This window comes from Arachis ipaensis, chromosome B06, assembly GCF_000816755.2.
Source record: "Arachis ipaensis cultivar K30076 chromosome B06, Araip1.1, whole genome shotgun sequence".
Classification (NCBI taxonomy): Eukaryota; Viridiplantae; Streptophyta; class Magnoliopsida; order Fabales; family Fabaceae; genus Arachis; species Arachis ipaensis.
The window spans coordinates 125456008-125472310 of NC_029790.2; the positions used below are offsets into that span (position 1 = coordinate 125456008).

At 38.1% G+C, this 16303-nt stretch overlaps 1 protein-coding gene across 1 annotated transcript; it reads left to right on the forward strand.

The window, feature by feature from the left end:
• LOC107647594 (GDP-fucose transporter 1-like) lies at nt 13871-14872 on the forward strand. Its single transcript, XM_021105676.1, has 2 exons — nt 13871-13941; nt 14323-14872. Exons 1-2 carry the CDS (start codon nt 13871-13873, stop codon nt 14852-14854), a joined length of 603 nt encoding a protein of 200 aa, XP_020961335.1. The 3' UTR covers nt 14855-14872.

Consider the following 16303-nt stretch of genomic DNA (forward strand, 5'->3'; position numbering starts at 1 on the left):
AGCGGCACAGGACAGGAGGCGACGAGCCGAGATACTCAGGGGCCACCGAGACGATGACTCTGAGTAGCAGTAGTCGATGACGTCGCATCGTTTGGTGGAGGTGGCGCTGGTTGTGGTCGGGTGGTACGAGAGCGAGACTGCAAGCACAGTGAGGATGAGAAGGGTTGAACAAGTCTCTCTCAGCCGATTGGAGTTTGGGGAGAGGGAAAGGGAATGGGTTTGGGTCTAGGAACACTGGGAGGCTTCGAGCTAGGGTTTCTTTTAGGCTTTCGGTTCTTTTTTTTTTTAAATAATTGAATTGACGCCGTTTCACTTGAAGAAAAACAAAAAAAAAAAAATTAGAGTTTGAACCGGTATGGGTTTTTTCAAACCTGTCGGTTCGCCAGTTTTCGTCAAAGCTGGCCGGTTCAAACTGGGTCTCGCTAGTTTTTTCCCTTGTCTGGTCAGCTAGCTCACCCGAACCGATTTTGTTATCGGTTCACCAGGTTTTCGGTCTGACCGGACGGGTCAGTCCGGTTCTGATAACAATGCCTAGTATCGTTTCTTACTTTTGTTTTTATCCCGGGTGCAACTGGATGTTGTTTAAATTTTTTGGTTAGAGCCCGGGTACTCAGTACGTTAGATGTGCCTTTAATGTGATTTTTGACACTATATTCGAGATATAACATGTCCGCATATTGATAAATACTCTACTGTTTATACATTTTTGTAAATATTATGTTTATTTAATTTAAATATAAAAAAATCCAGTGTTTGGATTGAAAATAAAAGCACACACTACAAGAAAAATGTTGAGTACTGTCAGACTTTTCATAGAAAAACGAATAAAATCCAATGGTATAAACTCGACAATAAATATTTACCGTCATATTTGTTTCGTCCGACGGTAATTTTCATCGGATTTAGAGACGAAATATAGTTAATAAGAAAACAGAATCTATTGGACGTTACTGTCAAAAACTTTTCGATGGAAATGTTGGTGCCATAGCATATGTCTCCGCACCATCTATCTGAGGGTAATGCCGATGAAGATGTTTTTAAATTTTTTTAAAAAAAATTGACTGATTGTTACCGTCGTATTATTCCGACGTTAGTCTTTTTTATTTTCTTTAATAATCTTTTTCCGTCCATCTATAATGTATCCTGGTAATTAATAATTGAAATAGAGCTTTAAACCTAATGTGAAATATCAAAAATATAAATTAAAAATAAGGAATGAAGGTAATTGAAATATCTAAACAATGCTAACTAATTACACTCTTCGCAAAATTTGGTGAAGAAATACATATCACAAAACTATGTTTACATTAACCCTATTCAGATTTATCATCTTCTTCCTCTGGTTCACAATCCTCCTCTTACGAGGTAGTTTCTTGATCATCGAACTTGTCTTCCGTTTCTTCGTCGCCATCGACCCGGTTTTCTTCTTGAATATCATCGTTCTCTGGTGGAAATGTGTTGGCATCTATTTCAAGGTTAATGATGTCATCATCTATAATAGATGACTCATCGGTATCAACTACCATTTTCAAAGGAGTTGGGTCATCAATCTGGTAAGGTTCCTAACATTCTGTCCTATCATCAGACTTGATCCGGTCTCTTAGCTTAGTCTTGACTACAACCACCCAACTAGACTTGCATGAACCCGGATAAGGCAAATAGTATACCTGTCATGCATTTTGAGGTAGAATAAAAGGATCGCAGTGCCTATATTTTCTGGTTATATTAACTTCAGTGATATCGTAGTCCTTGTACTTTTGTGTTCCTTGTCGTGAACTTGGATCATATCATTCACATTTAAATACGCACACCTTGTATGTTGTGCAACACACTAAACTAATCAGAATGACCACTGCCTGAATCCCCACGAACCCAAACTCCGGTGTAATCTGTTTTCTTTCCAATCGACCATTGTAAAGAATAGAACCGATATCCATTAACATTGTATATTGGATAGCTAGTGCCCTTATTCATTGGGCTCCAACTAAGTGCAACTAGTTCCGAATTTGTTGTGTCAGTTAGATGCACGCTGACGTATTTTCTAAACCAACGTGAAAAATTGTTCAATGAGGTATCATGATTTGCCTCTTGGAATAACCTATATGATAGAATAGGATAAAGAAGTTTTGATTATATTAAAAAGTTAGTATCTTACTGATTGCAATATTTATGAAGACTTAAAAAACACATGGGGTTTGGGTGAAATTCGGTCACAGTTAAGCAACACATGTAGATGTGCGGCATCGATTTCCTTCTGCTCTAACCAATAGTCACTTCCCGTGCCTATTGCAGCTCCTTCCAGAACCAAGATTGAGTATGCTGTTCCACTTGAGGAGGATTCTCCCCTCTCATCGTTTTTTGCAACTCTTGTTCTATGTCACTCAACATGTGGCCGAAAGTAGAATGAGCAAAATACAGATGTTTTCTTAGCTAAGAATGCTTCACAGATGCTGCCCTCAATCCGAGCTCTGTTCTTCATGGTGCGCTTGAATGAACCAATCATCATCTCAAATGGGCACATCCACTAACATTGGATCGGCCCAAATAGTATTGCTTCATACGGTAGGTGGATTGTGATGCGTGAGCATCTTATACCCATTTTCTGCTTATTTTCTAGTTAAATTTAGTTAGAATTTAGTAAATTTAATTTTGTTTTAGCGTTAAAATCCTCTTTGGATGCTACTTTGAGTTGTTTTGGTATTTTTATTATTTTAGGTGAAATCGGATCAATTTGACAGAGTTTTGAGCAAAAAGGAGAAGTTATAAAGATGCCGCTTTGGGCACTAAACGCCAAGCTGGCGTTTAACGCCAGCAACCAGCAAACTAAGAAGGACTTTCTGCCCATGGGAGTGCTAAACGCCACACCTGGCGTTTAGCACCAAGCAATCCGAACTCAACCTCATCAAAGGAGCGTCTTTTGTTGGATTTAGCTCTTAGTTATTATCTTATCTTTTATTTTTTTAATTTTTATTTACAAATAAAATCTTTTAAGTTTAGAATTTAATATTTTATTTTAGTTTTAAATCAAATTAGGATAGATATAAAAGGAAAAAGATTCAACCTTTAGAAGGATATTCTCTCTTCGGCACTTTCACATTTTTCAGAATTCTTATTTTCTCTGTAAGTCATGAGCCACTAAACCTCCTCGGTTAGGGTTAGGAGCTCTGTTTATTTCTATGGATTAAGACTATTATTTTTCTATTTTAATTAATGTATTGATTCAGTTTCAAGGATTACTTTCGTTTTTCATCTTATGAATTAGGTTAGAACGACAGTTTAACCCTTATTCTATATGTGTTGTGATTCTCGACAGATTTATCTTGCTTGAACAATAGCTTGAAAGCAAATTCCTCCTAAATTGCTAATTACTTGAACTAATCGGGATACGTGACATATAATCTTCTTAGTTTTGGATAATTAGGATTTCTGTGGCCATAAACTAGAATTGATCTTAACCCTCTAATCTATATTAAATGACCAAGACATTAGGGTTTAGTCAATTACAGTTTGCTATGAAACGAATCTTGCATGATTAAAATAGTTGGTAAGAAAACTTAATCCAAATGAATAAACAACTCTGAACCCTTAACTGCTTCTCTCACATATTTCACACAACTTTTATTGTTTGCTTTCCAATTCTCTGAATTTATTATTTAATGCATTTTACAACCCTCAAAACACAACTTTCAACTTGCCTAACTAAGTAATTCATTTGACCATTGTTGCTCAGTCCATCAATCCTTGTGGGATTGACCCTCACTCACCTGAAGTATTACTTGGTACGACCCAGTGCACTTGCCGGTTAGTTTGTGAATTTAGAAAATCCGCATCAAGTTTTTGGCGCCGTTGCCGGGGATTGACTGTGATTGACAACTACCAGTTGTCTGATTGCATAGATTAGACATTTTTAGTTTTTGATTTGTTTTAATTTGTGTTCTTTCTTTTTTATTTTTATTTTTATCTTCAAAAATTGAGTGTTATTTTAGTTTAAATTTTTTCTTAATTTTTGAAATTAAGTTTAGTGTTTTCAATTTTTAGTCTTATTTGTTTTGTTCCTAAATTTTCGAATTCTTAGCTTTATTGTCTAACATTTTTTTCTCTTTAATTTTTGAAGTTAAGTTTAGTGTCCCCCTTTTGTGATTTTATTTTATTTTTTCTGATTAATTTTCTTTTCTTTATTTTCAAAATTAGTGGCTTATTTTTCCTTATTGATTTTCGAATTTCTAGTATTAATTATTTAGTTTATTTTATTTTTCTTTTACACAGGATACCTCATCGGAAATTCTCTGTATTCTAACATAGATATTCCTACCTTTCTTTGTTTGCTGTCCGTTGTTTATGAGCAAGAGCAGGAGTAGGAACAAAGAACCCCTTCTTGATTTCGATCCTGAACCTGAAAGGACCTTGAGGCAGTGTTTGCAACAAACTTGAATTTACAAGGCTAGTGAGAATCTCAGAGATACTTTCGAGAAGGAAGTTGAAGAGGCTACTATGGATCCCAACAACATAGTTAATGCTAATTTTGAGAATCTAAATGGTAATGAGTAGCCTAGAAGGATGCTTGGCTCACACACTTCTCTCACCCCTGATTTCTATGGGAACATTATTGTGGTGCATCTTATAGGTGCAAATAACTATGAGCTAAAGCCACAGTTGATCACTCTAGTGCAACAGAACTGCCAGTATCATGGACTCCCGCAGGAAGAGCCAAACTTGTTCATTTCTAACTTTCTGCAGATATGTGGTATTATGAATACTAATGAAGTGAATTCAGAGGTCTATAAGTTGATGCTCTTCTCATTTGCTGTGAGAGACAGGGCAAAGCAGTGGCTTGACACTCAGCCTAAGAAAAGCTTGGACACTTGAGACAAGGTAGTCAACAGATTTCTGACCAAGTTCTTTCCTCCTCAGAAGCGAACTAAGTTGAGGACAGATGTTCAGACTTTCAGACAGAGAGATGGTGACTCCATCTATAAAGCCTAGGAGAGATACAAGTCAATGATCAGGAGGTGCCCTCCTGACATGTTCTCATACTAGATTAGGCTATAGCCAAGATGTCTTTGGACAATTCTACAGGTGGCTCTCTACATATGAAGAAGATTCCTGAAGAGGCTAAGGAGCTGATGGAGATGGTTGCTAACAACCAATAATTGTACACCTTTGAGAAGAATCCTGTGAAAAAAGGAGTCATAGACCTAGATACTTTGGATGCCATACTTGCCAAGAACAAGGCCATGTCTCAACAGATTATTATGATTACTTAGCACTTGAGTGGGATGCAAGTCTCTGCTGTCAATACTCAAGATGCATCGTATGACATGAGTAGTGGCTTCAACCAAGGTGAGACTTATGGTTATGCTCCACCCACTCCTGAACATGTTAACTATATGGGAAATTCCTTTAGAAATTCCTATAATGATCCTTACTCTAACACATTTAATCAGAAATGGAGGAATCACTCAAATTTTGGGTGGAGAGAGCAACCCCAGAAATCTCAGCCGAATTTCAACAACAACTCTCAAGGTAGTTTTAATCAGAATAGGTTCAACAACCGTCGGCTCCAACCCTTTCAGCAGCAACAAGTAACTTTCCAGCCTCAGAACACTCCTGACCTAGCCTCAATAGTTGCAAAACTTTCCAAGAGAACTCAGAGTTTCATACAGGAGACCAAAGCTTCAATTTGGAACCTGGTGGTACAAGTGGGTCAGATGAGCAAGCGAATACCTGAGAGGCCTCCTAACACTCTTCCTGGTGACACAGAGGTAAATCCAAGAGAAGAATGCAAGGACATCACAGTGGCTGATCAATCCATGCCAAAGGAGGAAGCATGTGTTATTGAACTTGCAAAAAAGGCTGAGGATGCCATAGTACACGCCTTATCAAAAGCACCTGAGCTCAAGCTGAAGATATCATCCCCTCAGAAGCAGCCAAGGGGGACCAAGGATGGGCAATTCTCACAATTCCTAGAAGTTTTTAGAAAGTTGCAAATCAATATTCCTTTTGCTGAGGTACTGGAGCATATGCCTCAATATCTTAAGCTCATGAAGGGTTTACTCTCTGAAAAGAGGACCCTAAAAGGAGATGAAACCGTGGTCTTGACTGAAGAATGCAGTGCATTAATTCAGAGCAAGTTGCCAAGGAAGATGCCAGACCCAAGGAGCTTTCAGATTCTCTGCACTATTGGGAGCATCAACTTTGACAAATCCCTATGTGATCTTGGTGCAGGCATCAATTTAATGCCCTTGTCTGTAATGAAGAGGCTTGGAATCCAAGAGGTGCAACCAACAAGGATAGCACTACAAATGGTCGACAAGTCTTTGAAACAGGCATATGGAATGGTAGAGAATATCTTAGTCAAGGTTGGAGAGCTTTTTCTTCCTGCAGACTTCGTGATCCTTGACATGGGAGAGGATGCAAATGACACTCTAATCCTGGGAAGACTATTTCTGGCCACTGGGAGAACTTTGATTGATGTTGAAAAAGGTGAGCTGGTTCTGAGGATGCATGAGGATTACTTGGTATTTCAGGTTTCTAAACCCTTACACCACTCTGGTGAAGGTGGAGCTTGCATGAAGGGTGAGATCACCAACCCAAGTCCACAAGGACCACTGACTATTACAAAGCAGAGTTCACTGCTCAAACCTCCTTTGGTGGGAACCACTATAATTTTTCCTGACATCAAACCTAAGTTTGGTTTTGGGTGTGCATCATCCACCAAGGAGGGAGTTCCTAAGAAGAGGTACATAGAGGTTGGAGGAACAAGAATATTTTCACTAAAGACTTCTCTCCAGGAATGAAGGTGGTATTCACAAAAAGTCCAATTCTGCCTCATACAGTGAACATGATCCTGTCTCTTGAGCACATTGAGTTAATCCATGATAGCACAGGAAAGAGATTCATAGTGAGAGGTGAAGAGCTAAGCCCTATGATCACCCCCCCTCCTTAGTGGAGCTGACCGTTAAGCTAGTGACGGTAAAGAAGCACTTGTTGGGAGGCAACCCAATCATAAGTATCCTTTAGTTTTTCTTTCAGTTTGATTTTCATGCATTTTTTTTTATTTATAGTTTTTCTTGGTTTAATTTTAATTGTGATTGTGCAAAGTGTTTAGAACCGGAACAGGAGGACTCAGGAGGAAGAACAGAACACCCTGGAGAGCGTTCAACTTGAAGTGTTTTGGCGCTAAACGACAGGTGGGCGTTTAACGCCAGGCATGGCAGAAAGGGTGCTGGCGTTAAATGCCAGGAGGGCGTTTAACGCCCAGGATGGACAAGCGGCAGCTAGCATTAAATGCTAGGTGGGCATTTAATGCTCACAAGGGTATAATTTCATGAAGCATCAACCCTTCAAGCTGGCGTTTAGCGCCACCACTCAGTTTCAAAAAAAAAAAGTGCCAATTCTGGTGCTAAACGCTGAGACTGGCGTTTAGCGTCAGGAGTGCTAGTTTTGAATTTCGAAGAGGGGCCTTCACCATTACCAACGGTTACTTCCACTCCCTCCTCCCTTTGACCATTCAACTCAACAACCTCTCTCCCTCTTCCCCAATATACCATCCACATTCATCCGCTATTTTTCCATACATCTATCAACCTTTCCATCACCGAATCAACCCCTATCAATCCCATCAATCTCTCTTCCCCATTAACCACATTCAATTACATTTACCCCCCAACCCTTCCCACCATGACCGAATCCCCTACCCCTCCTCTATAAATGCTCACTCCGTTTTCACTTCCACCCATTTCACTACCTCACTTACTTCCATTCCCTTCCATTTCACTACTCTCCATTTTTTTATTTTTCTTTCACAACCTTTCACCCATTACCAGAACCACCTCCCTCGCTATCTCCATCATCTCTATCTCCTTCCCCACATTCTTTCTATTTTTTTTTTTGCCCGGGGATGAGCAAACCTTTAAGTTTGGTGTGTGACCCTCTGCTTTTTCTTCATTTTCATCATCCATATGGCACCAAAAATTGGAGAATCCTCTTAAAGGAAGAGAAAAGAGAAGGCTCCTGTATCCATCCCTTATGACTTCACCTGGTTTTTCTATAAGACCTATGAGGATCACTTTCACAAAGTAGTGAACAAAAACAAAGTGATCCCAGAGGTCCACTTTGATCTGCAGCCGGGCGAGTATCCGAAAATTCGGGACCAAATTCTTAGGCGGGGTTGGGAAGTTCTGGCCAATCCCGTGACTGCTGTGGGAGTGCTGATGGTCAGAGAGTTTTACGCCAATGCTTAGGTGACTTACAAGCATGCACATGGCGTGAACCCAGATCCAAAGAACTGGCGCACCATGGTCCGAGGGGCGATTATGGAGTTCAGTCCTGAGAGTGTGAGGGAAGCATTGCAGCTACCACCATCCAGAGAGGACCCTCATTCTTACACTCAGAGGATCAACACTGACCAGAGACTGGACCAGATCCTCACAGACATATGCCTCCCCGGAGCACAGTGGAGGAGGGACGCCAGAGGTCAGCCATACCAGCTGGGTAGGCATGACCTGAAACTGGCTGTTAGAGGATCGTTGGAGTTCATTTAGTGCTCCATCATCCCCATAAGCAATTGGTCTGAAGTCACTATTGACCGAGCCGTGATGATCCATTGCATCATGCTCAGCAATGAGGTAGAGGTGCATCAGGTGATCCCTCAGGAGTTATACCGCATAGAGGTGAAGGCCTCCACCTCTGTGAGATTGGCCTTCCCTTACCTCATCTTCTGCCTGTGTGAGGCAGCCCGAGTTTGCATTGATGGAGATACCCCTATTGAGGTCGATAGACCTATTACTAGGAGGGGTATGAAACATGCTAGGGAGCTTGGATATGTACCACCACAGGAGCCAGTTCCTCCTCCTCAGCAGGAGCAGCCTGAGATATCTCAGGGATTCTATTTGTCTCTCCATGACTATTCGGATCAGTTGACTACATCCATTGGGGAGCTGACATCGTCTGTTGATCAGGTGAGAATTGATCATTAAGACCACTTAACCCTCTTCCATCAGCTAGTGGAGGAGCAGCTAAGGCAGAGGCGCGACTTGGATGAGCTAAAGCGCCAGAGAGGATTTCCAGGAGGGATCAGTAGCCACCATGACTGAGGTAGTTGAGTTTCTTTGTCTTCTGCTTTCCTTATTTTCTATTTTTTATTATTTTATTTGTTTCCTGTTATTTATTTAAAGGTCGTTTGCATGATCATTAGTAGTAGTTTATTGTTTTCCAGTTTAGTTATCTATTTTGCTATTTTATATTTATTTTAAAAATTGTCTCATGTATTACTCACTGAACTTGAAAAATTAAAAGAAAAAGAAAAGAAGTAGTAAAGTGCATGAGGCTTGAGTTATTCTGATAACTTTGATATGGTGGTATTGTCTATAATTCCAGATGTATGAACTGAATAGTGCATATTTGATCTTGAAGTTGAGAATGTTGATTCCTGAGGTATGGGAACTTAGAGAAGTATTATGGATTCTCTAAAGTAAGTAAAAAATTGGTCCTTGAAACAAAACAAACAGCAAAAAAAAAAAATAAAAGATAATAAAAAGCAAGCTCCAAGGCTCTGAGCATCAATGGTTAGAAAGGTCTAAAATGATTAAAAGCTCAAATGAGTTATTTTTCTAACTATATGCTTGTGGTGTAAATGTGTCAAGTAATCCTTGAGACAGAGCACTAAGAGTCGAGACCAAGTACAATTACAGAGTATGCCAAAGGCTCTGAGCACTACTGTCTGGGAGAAATAAAAGAAAAAATTAGAACTCAAAAGAGTTTTCCAGTTAAGTTCTTGTGGTGTGTTGTATCAAGTTAAGTTTGAGGACAAAACACTTAGAGTCACGGCTAGGCTCAAGGTGCAAAGCACCAAGAGAAAAGAAAAGAAAAAGCTGTGTTCAAGGATCAATTAGAGCATAAAGAAGAGAATCTATAATATCATCCGAGTTCTAGTTCTGAAGGATATCAACATCTCTGAGCTTCAAACGATAGTGAGATGCCAAACCTATTCAGAATTATAGTGTCATTAGCCCCACTCAGTGATTGGACATGAGCTTAAATGAACGCTCATGTCTTATGCGCTTTCTCTTCTTAGTCCTATATTGTTTTAGTTGCTTGAGGGCAAGCAACAATTCAAGTTGGGTGTTGTGATGTGTGAGTATCTTATACCCATTTTCTGCTTATTTTCCAGTTAAATTTAGTTAGAATTTAGTAAGTTTAATTATTCTTTAGCGTTAAAATCCTCTTTGGATGCTACATTGAGTTGTTTTGGTATTTTTATTATTTCAGGTAAAATTCAGATCAATTTGACAGAGTTTTGAGCAAAAAGGAGAATTTATAAAGATGCCGCTTTGGGCGCTAAACGCCAAGCTGGCATTTAGCGCCAACAACCAGCGAACTAAGGAGGGCTTTCTGCCCATGGGGGCGCTAAACGCCACACCTGGTGTTTAGCGGAAAGCAATTCAAACTCAACCTCATCAAAGGAGCATCTTTTGTTGGATTTAGCTCTTAGTTATTATCTTACCTTTTATTTTTGTAATTTTTATTTACAAACAAAATCTTTTAGGTTTAGAATTTAATATTTTATTTTAGTTTTAAATCAAATTAGGTTAGATATAAAAGGGAAAAGATTCACCCTTTAGGAGGATCTTCTCTCTTCGACACTTTCACACTTTTCAGAACCCTTGTTTTCTCTATAAGTCATGAGCCACTAAACCTCCTTGGTTAGAGTTAGGAGCCCTATTTATTTCTATGGATTAAGACTGTTGCTTTTCTATTTTAATTAATGTATTGATTCAGTTTCAAGGATTGCTTTCGTTCTTCATCGTATGAATATGGGTAGAATGACAGTATAACCCTTATTCTATATGTGTTCTTGTGATTCTCGACAGAGTTATCTCACTTGAACAACAGCTTGAAAGCAAATTCCTCCTAAATTGCTAATTACTTGAACTAATCGGGATACGTGACATATAATCCTCTTAGTTTTGGGTAATTAGGGTTTCTGTGGCCATAAACTAGAATTGATCTTAACCCTCTAATCTATATTAAGTGACCAAGACATTGGTAGTTGATTGGGTTAGAGGAGACTAAATCACTAAGACATTAGGGTTTAGTCAATTACAGTTTGCTATGAAACGAATCTTGCATGATTAAAATAGTTGGTAAGAAAACTTAATTCGAATGAATAAACAACTCTGAACCCTTTACTATTTCTCTCACATATTTCACACCATTTTTATTGTTTGCTTTCCAATTCTCTGAATTTACTGTTTAATGCGTTTTACAACCCTCAAAACACAACTTTCTGCTTGCCTAACTAAGTGATTCATTCGACCATTGTTGCTCAGTTCATCAATCCTTGTGGGATCGACCCTCAATCACTTGAGGTATTACTTGGTACGACCCAGTGCACTTGCCGGTTAGTTTGTGGATTTTGAAAATCTGCATCAGATTGCTAAATATTCCATAACGTCAAAAAAGGATGGAAGGAATATCCTCTCTAGCTTACAAAGTATGATAGGAATGTTCTAGTCCATAATTGTGAGATAGTTAATGCTAAATTTCATAGCACACAACTTCCTAAAGAAACACTTATTTTTGTGAGGGTTTCCAGATATTGGTTGGAAGTTCTTTGAATGTGACAAGAAGCAAAGATTCCATGAAGATGTGGCAATCTTGACTATTTAACCTAGCAAGCCTACCCTGTGACACATTTGCACACCTGCTCAAGTTAGATGTGTAACTATCAAAAAACATTAATCCTTTAATTCATGTACAAATATATTTTGTCTCTCCTCCTTCATTAGAGTGAACACCACCTTTGGTTTAGCCCACCGCCCATTATCAAGTATCTTTAAATTCAGATCTGGCCACCTGCAAATGTCTACTACGTCTTACCTAACCTTATTGTTGTCCTTTGTTCGCTCATCGTCCATTACTGTGTGCATGATATTATCAAACACGTTTTTTTCAGTCTAGGGATTAAGGGCAAGTAGTGCATCCGTTTCATTGGAATTCTCTTTAACTGGCGTTTACGAATCTGTTCTCTCTTGACTTAGAACCTTGGTGATCTACAAAATCTGCATTCAATTAGGTCTGCATCCGTCTTGTAGTACAATATACAACCATTCAAACAACAATCGATTTTCACTGCATTTAGACCCAATTTTAAAACTAGCTTCTTTGCTTCGTCGTGGTTTCAGGAGATGCCAATGGATATGACGCATACCAGTTTGTTGCAAAGGATGGCCACTTATCAAAAATATTGGGTATGATTTGACTCTGACTTAATACTCATCATTCTAACACATGCAGACAACTCCGAATGAACGCACCCTTCAAACAAAGGTTTCACAACATATTCTAACAGATGATAAAATTTCTTTACCTCTGGGTTAGGCTCTTCTTCAGCCTCTTCCAATTTCGTAACACCTGTTGCATTAAATACCATCTCGTTGTATCTTTCTTGGTTAGTCTCCCAAGTTATTTCTTCCATGTTTAGGTCTCTCACAACCCGAACCTTCATTGATTGACAATAGAACCTATTCAAATTAGATGCAGACCGGTTAATTCCTTACTTGTCCACTTCTCTGTGTTTCGTGCACATCCAATACTCATCCATGAACCTGTTACGATAGAGGTGAAGCGTTATGTCTGCAGGTCTTAACCACTTAGTCAACCAAAACTTTTGATACGGACACCTAGATATTCCTTCAGACCTAAATTGTTCCATGCTGAAGGCATGCATGACAAACACGTCAACCCTATCAAAGAATTCAGGTTTTAAACTCCCCCGACCACCATTATCCCTCTCATACATCCATAGACGATGACTAGGAATCATAATGAAACACACCCCCTATAATTATTAAATTTTTTAGAAAATTATGCAAAGTGTACTCTATAATTAGAATCACTCGCCAAATATAATTATCATTTTCTGACAAACCAAACATATTTTAAATAATTTAAGTGATAATTTGGCAGAATTTCTCCTTAATTCAGAGACATCCATCAAATAAATATAACAGTTTTCACAGAGAAAACATCTACAAGCATAAATTATAACATACACGCATTCAATAAAACATCAAATCCTTACCGTTCTAGTACGCAACCCCTTATAACTCCACAATTTTTCAGCAAACAAGGGTTTCGAGAAGACGCCATTATGCGACCTTCTCCCACTTCCGTCTTAAAGCTCTATCCTAGGAAAAGTAAGTTCAACATAAAATTTAAACAATTCGTTATATTCAGAGATAAAAAATAACCTGGAATATTACTGCACAAACAACAAAAAAAATAAACTCCAACTGATCTCAGAGAAAATAGTACCGTCCTAATAAAAAGAAAAACGTATTAAATTTACAAGCTGAAACTAAATCAGAAACTAATTTGAAAGAATAAGTAAAACTCATTATTCCAATTAATTAAAGTCTAATTCTAATTAATTTCACCAAACTAACAAGAGATATGACAAAAATAAGCGACATAAGTTTAATGCAATTGAAAGAAACTAATTCACTAAACTCTACTAAAATCTTCTAACAACTCAAGCACTCTTAATCTCACCTAACCTAACCTACTCTAACATTATTTGATTTTTACATCTATTAAATTAAAACAACAAATCCTAATCACACACTTCGTTAAACAAATTTAACCACTGAGTTAACTTAAACCCTAACAAAATGCTAAAGTCATAAATTAATATGTAAAAATAAAATAACCCTACCAACAATAAATCCGATGATAGTGGCTGTAGGGTCTCTTTAACGTGGTGGTGACAGAGACGGTAGTGATGGCGGCGTGAACGATAGCCACGGTGGAGGATGCAACGGGGACAGCAACAGCAGCAGAATCGATGAGATGTGTAGCGACTACTTCAATGGGTATTTCAGGCGGCAGCAATGACGACGACGAGCTCCCGGCGGTGGCGACAGTGACGATTCTTCAATGGTAATCTTTTCTGGCGACAAATTTCTCCTCCTTTCCATCGAAAAATCTGACAGTAAATCCGCCGATACAAGTCGACGCTCAATCCGACGGTAATTCTGAAGGTACTCAACGTTTTTCTTGTAGTGACATAAAAAATGCGAGTGTACAAAAATATAACACGAAATCATATGTATTTTTACAAATAAACTACCATTTATACCTATGAACTTTGCGAATACGGACAAAAGTACCCATCAAATAAAAAAACTAATGTTGTACCCATATCATGGGTTTCGTGTGACAAAAATACCAAAATCCTAATTTTTATTGACTTCTTAATAAAATTTTCAAATTACCCCCATCTTTTATCTTCTACCCCAAAATTTAAACTTTCACAACAACCCTCACCACCACCAGCACCTTCCTTACTACTACCTCCCCTCCTCTCTCCACAAAATCTCATTTTCTTGTGGTCGGTTACGCACTCTGCTCCAGTCTCTCCACTATCATCAACAAGTATGCTATCACCCAATTCAACCACCCCGACCTCTTAACTGCACTCCAGTACCTCACTTTCGCTCTCGGCATCTACCTTCTCGACAAATTGGGGTTCCTCTACCACGACCCCTTCATTGTTGACACCGCCAAGCACTTCTTTCCCGCCACACTCGTCTTCTTCCTCTCGTCATCTTCACCAACACCAACCTCCTCCGCCGCGTCGATGTCGACACCTTCATCGTCTTCCAATCTCTCACTCTTCTCCTCGTCGCCCTTGTGGATACCGTCTTCCACCACTTGCCTTGCCCCTCCAAGTTCACATTTTTCTCCCGCGTTGTTATCCTTGCTGGCACCGAGGTATGTCGCCATTGATTCCGCTTTTACCTTTACTATTTATTTTTGGGTTTTTGCTTATCTTATCACAATCACTACTTAGATAGTTTACGTCAAGCACATGATCATGAATTTAGGATTGAACTCTTGGAGTTTTGTTTTGTACAACAATTTGTTCTCTTTTATGATTGCGCCCTTGTTCTGATTTCTTACCGGTGAGAATCTTGAGGTTTTCAATGATTTGAGATCTGGTTCCAGGTTTTTGTTTGATCCCAATGCTCTTATAATTTTGATTAGTTACTTACAGCTTAGCTCACAACTGCTCAGAGAAAACCTCCAAAAAAAAGGAATGATGGTGTTAAAGGGAGATGATGGTGGTGCTGGTGGTGTTGATGGTGAGTGGTGGTAGTGAAGAGGGAAAGGGGAGACGGTGGTAATAATCAGGGAAAGTGTTGGTGGTGATGAGGGTTGTGAAAGTTTGAGATTTAGAAAAGATAATGGGAGTAATTTAGAAATTTTATTAAAAAGTCAACAAAAAATTATGATTTGGGTACTTTTGTCATACCAAACCCATTGTTTTTTGGTACAACATTAGTTTCTTTATTTAATGGATATTTTTGTCAACATTCACAAAGTTTATGGGTACAAATGATAGTTTATTCTATTTTTATATATACACACGTGTTGTGTTCTATACATTTTAAATATAAATCCCCTAATTCAAACATATATTTTATGCCAATAATTGTTTTGATAGTTTTTTTTTTCCCTCATACATAGCATGGTTGAAAACTACATCATTAAATAAAAAGAAGTCAAAGCTGATATTGTGCAAAAAAATAAAAATCTTCATTATGCATTCATTCAAACAGAAATTTCATCACCCTTTTATATCATATTAATTTTTGACTTTTTATCTTAAAAATTCCTTATTTACTAATTTATTTAAAAAAAATAATTTTTGCTTATTATTTCATAATTTTATTGGCAATCTAACTTTACAAGTTCGGATTGTGAAATTAAGATAGAAACCAATTTCACGGTCACTATGAAAAATTGGTCATGACATTAATCAAACACATTAACACAATTTTCGCATTCGCTGCATGTCTTGGAAATAAAGGCGTTAACGAAATTTCGCAGTCAGAAAAAGTGAAATAGAACAATATAAGGTTTCCCAATTTTGCACGTAGTGCCTGTGAAATAGCAAGAGATCAAGGAAAAAAAAAATGACTGGCCTACAAATACTAAATCCTAATTTCTAAATAATTCATTCGTTAATTCTAATGTATTCTCAAGCTCAAATTCTAGTGAACATATAGTTGTGTTTATCCAAATAAAACTATTATATGTAAAGATGATAGTGCATGTCTTGTATGCAATTATTCCATTATTATGCTTACTTGGTGGTTGTAATATTTGATAAAGCTTAAAAGTTTTATTCTAATGTATATCGAAATAATTGGAATTGAACACATAAGTAGAATATCAATTTCTTTCATTGGATGACAGCTAGTGTCCGATATAAAGGAGCGTGATATCCAACAAGTAA